The 5,949-nt window shown below is 66.9% G+C and overlaps 1 protein-coding gene across 2 annotated transcripts; it reads right to left on the bottom strand.

Annotated features, from left to right (window-relative positions):
• Positions 1-125: 125 nt before the first annotated feature.
• Positions 126-5,565, bottom strand: NAT8L (N-acetyltransferase 8 like). Of its 2 annotated transcripts, XM_023520232.1 has the most exons (3): positions 5,374-5,565; positions 4,640-4,804; positions 126-2,263 (listed from the first exon to the last, which is right to left on the bottom strand). In XM_023520232.1, exons 2-3 carry the CDS (start codon positions 4,674-4,676, stop codon positions 1,896-1,898), a joined length of 405 nt encoding a protein of 134 aa, XP_023376000.1. In that variant the 5' UTR covers positions 4,677-4,804; positions 5,374-5,565; the 3' UTR covers positions 126-1,895. The 2 variants fall into 2 exon arrangements, with proteins under 2 accessions (XP_023376000.1, XP_011372998.2); XM_011374696.2 differs by having other exon boundaries at positions 4,640-5,510.
• Between the last annotated feature and the right edge of the window lie 384 nt (positions 5,566-5,949).

Raw genomic sequence — 5,949 nt, 5'->3', positions numbered from 1 at the left:
GCTGACCCTGTGTGGCCGCCCCCTACCCTTCCCACCCCACCAGGCCTCAGACCAGCCTTAGCCCCCAAAACACCCCACAGCAACTAGCTGCCTTGAGCCGAAACCAAACCAAACAGAAAGAGGAAAAAGGCACAACTGTTTGTTTTCCATTTTGCTAAAACACTTTACGTCTGTCTGTATAATCCAGGTTAACAAAATCTGAGAACTGCAAGAAAATAGGGTGCCAATTTCTGTACAGTCTACAAAACTCCCATCCCCAGCAGGGACCGGGTGCCACCAGGGGGATATGTACAGGGGACAGCAGGGTCTGTACAGTGTTCTGCAAATATCTCGATTGCTGACAGCACAGAAGGCTCCTTGGGAAACTGGGTTTGTTTCATTCACTTGCTAATTTCCGAAGCGCCTTTTCAGGCATGTGGGACCCAGTTCAGTGGCCTGCCTCGCCTCCCGCAACTCCCAAAGAAAGGGGTCTTGGCAGGCACTGATGCCCCTCCTGTCACCACAGCCAGGTCCAGGCTTCTAACTCGAGGTGCAGGTGCTGCCAAACACCACCTTGCTCCCCCCGCACCCAGGCCGTCCATGCCCAAGAGCCCCCCGCCTCCGACCTTGGGGAGGAGGGCCAGCAGCACGGACGGCAAGACCTGCTCTCCTCCCAGAGGCTGCAAGGCCGGGCAGGGGTGGCCCGCAGCCGCCTCGCCAACCAGGAACGCTCCTGGGGGGCAATCAAGCTCAGCTAGGGTCTCCTTCCAGGTTTCGGACTTTGAAACCTCCACCCACCCGGCCACCCACCCCCACCAACTGGGCCAGAAACTGCATATTCAAGACCACACTGGTGTGTGTGTGTGTTAAGGTATAAACTACCGTTTTGTCCCAAGAATTAAAGACATGCAGAGTGCTATTCTGTCTAAATAACATATTAAAAAACAGGTCGGTTTCAGGCTGGGAGAAGCTGTGGGCTCAGAGGTGCCGGCAGCGGCCTGGGTTAGTAAGAGTCACAGGCAGGGCCTGTAGGCTGTGAGCTGGGGGGATTCCTCGGGAGGTCTGGGAGAGGCCACTGTGATCCAGTGGCACGGGAGAGAGGTGACCCCAAGACTGCCTCCCCACCTGGCTCTCCTGAAGGGCCCTAACCACTGCTGGGCAGCGGGTTGCTATGGGAACCACATGGGGTGATGACGCCAATCAGCAAAGCCCAGGCAGGGGATGGGTGGGGACCAAAAGGAAGGAGAGTGATTCGGAGGCCACGCGAAGCTGAACTGGGGGAAGCAAAGGGCTTGTGAGACAGGCCCTCCCGAGAGCAGGTGGCCACCGCGCCCAGCTCAGGGCTGGGGCGGGGCGCTCGCCAGCCTGGGCCCCACCTGTGCAGGGCAGCAGGGCGGAGCGGCGGGCATGCGGCATGCTGCAGCCAGGCCACGTGCTCAGCATGCACAGAGCAAAGCAGACCGCGGCCAGCTCAGCGCCCCACGGGGCAGTGGCCGGCCAGCCCAGCAGGCCACGCCATCCGGGGACCAATGGCTGAGCTGCAGCCTGGCTGGTGGCCAAGGGGCTGCTGGATGGGGGCCTCACTGCAGAGGTTCTGTGCTCGGTGGACGGGGTGGGGCCTGCCCCAGTGGCTGAGGGCCGGAAGGGGCCCTGCCAGCCAGGGCCTGGCAGCTGCATGGGTGCGTGGTGGCCCATGCTGTCACTCCTCAGGGCATGGCTCCAGCAGGCTAGGGAGGGCGAGGGACCGTGGCTGCTGACAACCCACCCCCCGAAATGTCACGGACGAGCAACAGCCCCGCCCCCCCACCCGGAACCGGCCAGAGAACCACGTGATGTCGGAAAAGGAAAAACCCAATGGGAACGCCGAGGTGAGCGTCTGGAAGCGGCGCGGGCGGCGGGCGGCGGGCGGGCGGCGGTCACTCCTCACGCAGCTGCAGGCGGTAGCGGTGGTAGCGGACCTGGAAGAAGAGGCGCTCGGCCAGCGAGAGGGTCATGCCGGGCAGCACGTAGCGGTCGCTGGAGCCCACGTGTCTGAAGCCCAGAGACTCGTAGAGCCGGTGGGCGGCCACCTTGACGGCCGTGGTGCCCAGCACCACCGCGGAGAAGTTGTGCACCAGCGCGAACTCCAGCACCTTGCGGCCCAGCGCCTTGGCGATGCCCTTGCCGCGGAAGCGCGAGTCCACGGACATGCGCAGCAGCTCCACCGTGTTGTCCGCCTCGTGCGCCCGTGCCGCCACGATGCCCACCACGTTGCCGTCCAGCACGGCCACCCAGAAGCAGGAGCCTGCGGGGGACAGGGCGGTCAGGGCGCTAGCACGGCCAGGGGACACACCCGGCCCCGCCAGCCCCTGAGCGGACTCCGACCCTGAGCCTGAGTCCCCCCCCAGGGACACAGAGCTGGGTGGTGTTCAGCCAAGTGGGCCACCTCCAACCCGCCCAGCAACGCTCAGACCAGCCCGGACAGCCCCGGATGGCCACCGAGAGGCCACAGTGCAGCCAACCCGCCATGGCTCCCAGCCACCTGGAGCCCAGCACACTTGTCCCCACGCCCCACGTGTCCAGTCTGCAGAGAGAGGAGTGCAGGAGGGGGTCACCACGGGAGCATGGACGGCCTGGGTCGGGGGGAGCAGGTGGTGTTTGGCAGCACCTGCACCTCGAGGCAGGCCCTTGGCAGGCTCGGGGGCAGAGCTGTGTCAACACTTAAGAAATCCAAGGGGGGCACTTGGAATGGGCACAGGCCCAACACTCCACTGTCCCTGGCTGAGCCGGGCGGCCAGACCAACCGTCCCCACCCACGGCCGGGACCTATCACAGCCCCACGCAGGGCAGAAGACGGGAGAGGCCCCGGGCCAGTGAGGACAAGAGCGCGCAGGGGACAGGCCACGAAGACCAGAGGGGAGGGCGCCGCCTCTGCTGACTGAAGGCCCGGGGCCTATAGGGCGCAAGGGCTGGGCTAGCGCTGGGTGCCCATCTGGAGACTGGCCTGCTCATGCCTCACGGCCACTCCAGCCCCCTCGATATGTCCTCTCGCCAACCACCCCCCACTGCCAACCTCCACCCCGCCCCAACTGCCCTCTGTGAGTGACCAGCCTCTCCCCGCTTCAACTTCTGCTCCTGACCCCTGCCTGGAAGACACGCCTCAGCCCTCCGCTTGGCCCCCAGGGGTCCTCCGCTGTCTCGTCTGCCCACAGCTCTGCAAAGTCTCCTGTCCCCTTCGGTGCCATAGCCTGAGGCCTGGCGTGTGGCAGAGCTCCTGGGATGCTGGAGGCACACTGCTCCCGACTGCCACCATCCAAAAGTTCCGGCTCTGTCCACCCACCCGGGCCCGCCCAGAGGCTGGGACAGTCCCGGGAGCCTCGCCCTCCCGAAGCCTCCGTGTCCCCACTGTAGGAGCAGCTCCCACAAGTCCCGCAGCCCCAGCAGCTGCTGTCCAGCCTCTCTGCCCAGGAGGGCCAGGCGGGCGCCACTCCCCATCTCACGCCCAGACAGACTGCAGCCTGAAGGGCAGGCCGAGAGCAGGTCCGCATGCCACACCCGGCCCCACCCGAGTCCCCTTCAGCACCTGCGGCCTGGGCCCCGGTGCCAGCCAGACGGGGCTCACCCTCTGCCACCTCCCATCACAGGCAGAGCCAAGCTGAAGCTAGGGTTCCGTGGAGGCTGATAAGATGCTTTGTTTGGGCTTGGGACAAGGGTGCCCAAGGCCAGCCAGCCAGCTGCAGGGGTGTGTGGGGGGGGCGGGACCAGCCCCCACAGGATGGGGCAGGGCAGCTTGGCCAGAACCAGTGGGCACAGGAGCTGGCAGTACCCGGGGGCGTCACTGTTGCTCTAGGACATCGTGGTCCTCTTGTCCCCACTGCCCTTCCCTGGCACTTACTGGGCTCTCGCTAGACCCTAGCCAGCCGCTGGGGCTCACCCCTTCCCCTCTCATCGGCTCAGGGGCCGTCCAGCACCTGGGACACCCTCGTGCCCCAGGTGGCCGGGACGAAGGATGTCTCCTCTGGCCCCAGGCATGGAGAGACCAGTGGCCTTGCCTCCCAGGACCCAGCCTGCCAGACGGAGTGGCCCCCAGGGGGCTACAGGCCCCTCCCTCAATAGGGGGCCTCACCAGGGGCCGGAGTGGCTGAGACCGGAAGTGGAGACCAAGACTTAAGATCCCTGTGCTCCCTGCGGGTCCCTGCCTTCCCAGAGTGACCTCCGCCCTTCCCCGGTCCTCTCTCAGCCTGCCCAGGGCCCAGCAAGGCCCCAGTGAGCGCCCGGGACCAGACAGGCCCGAGGAGAGGCGAGAAAGACCCCAGGCCCTCAGTAGAAACGGGGAAAGGGCAGCGGGCAGAGTGAGGAGCCGGGCCAGCACACATGGCCCAGGGCCAGCTCAGGCCACTCAGCACCCTGACCCAAGAGGACGAAAGGCAGAGGCCCTGGGCCTGGCAGGCCCAGGTGGACACCCAGAGACCTCAGTTCAGCACCACGAACCTAGCTCTGCCCCCAGCCCCGCCCAGCCTGCTGCACCCTAGCTCTGGGCCAGAGCCCCGGGTCACCCAGTCACGGGTCGTGGAGCCATCCTTGCTTGGCCCTCACCCCAGGCCTGGCCTGAGGCTGCTGGGCAGGGATGGCTCTGCCCAGGAGGAGGCTAGGGGTGGGGGCGGCGACTCTGGGGACTCACCAGGCGGCTTCATGTAGTACTGCTCGATGTCGGCCATGTCCGTGTGCAGCGCACAGTCCAGGTAGGCCAGGACCACCTTTCGGCTGTAGTAGTAGCGCAGGCCCAGCAGCCCGGCAGGCACCAGACAGGTCAGCAGCAGCGAGCGGGTGAGGGCGAAGCAGAGCGCTGCGGGCAGAGGGACACCGTGAGGACAGGCGGGGGACGCCCGGCCTGCCACCCTGAAGGGCCTCAAAGAGCCCCGCAGGCACGCCCGGTCCGGGAGCCAGTCAGAGCCCCGCGCAGAGAGGGCCCCTCCACCCCCTGCCAGGACGGTCCCGGAGGGCCGGGCCACGGAGCCGCTCCTTCCCATGGTTCCCTGTTCCCACCCACACGTGCCCCGCAGGAACGGCCCGGGTCTTTCAACACCGGGCACCACAGGATCTCTAAAGCGCCTGGCACAGCTCTGCTTCTGGACAGGCTGTCCCAAATGGCCGGCGGGGGCAGCCCCAGGCAGGGCTCCTGGGGAGGGGCTACCCTCCCCATGCGGTCCCCCAGCTAGGGCAGGCACTTTGCCGGGTCCTCGCCCACTCCCACCTAGTGGGAAGCCGAGGAGCTGGAGCTGCCCGGCCCGGCTGCAGCGGACCGAACCGCTTCCGCTGGGATCATCCTCCAGCGCGAGAGCCCCGGGGCCGCCTTCTTCCCAGGGTCCCCACCGAGAGCCCTCCCGGGCCAACCCCTGGGTTATGAGCACAGACACCGGGGAAGGACACCCGAGATGGCTGCAGCCCCATCTAGGCTGCCAGGAGGCAGACGCGCCCACGGTGAAAGTCGCCTCTGCTTCGTGACCTTGGGAGAGTCGCGCCCCCCGAGACTCAAGCTTCTTATCTGTGAAATGGGGAGAAGTACCGCCCCGTGGCGGCGGAGCCTCAGGGAAAGGCCGCAAAGCCCCTGCGGAGGCTGCCCGCCGCCACGGAGGCCGACGGCCCCTCGCCCCACCTCGGAGCACACCCTCTCGGCACCCCGGAGCTGGCTGTCTTCCCCTCATAAATTAGCACTCGGAGCCGGCGAAACAGCCGCCCCCGCCCCGCGGATTATATATAGTTACACGCGCCAGGCGCGGAGCCTCGGCGGCGGTGCTACCTGCCGTCACCCGCCCCCACCCGGATGACCCGGGAAGAGACAGAGAGGCGGGGACGCAGGTGAAGACCCCGGCTTGCCCTGGCCCGCGCTCGTTCCCACGCCCCGCCCGGCGCGCCTTGGCCGGGATCCCCGCCGCCCCACTGCTGGAAGCCACCTCGCCGCAGCCGCCGCAGAATGCGGGGGGCGCGCGG

This window comes from Pteropus vampyrus, unplaced genomic scaffold (assembly GCF_000151845.1).
Source record: "Pteropus vampyrus isolate Shadow unplaced genomic scaffold, Pvam_2.0 Scaffold253, whole genome shotgun sequence".
Lineage (NCBI taxonomy): Eukaryota > Metazoa > Chordata > Mammalia > Chiroptera > Pteropodidae > Pteropus > Pteropus vampyrus.
Note: the sequence above shows the minus strand (reverse complement) of the source record. Positions and strands in the feature narration are given on the sequence as shown.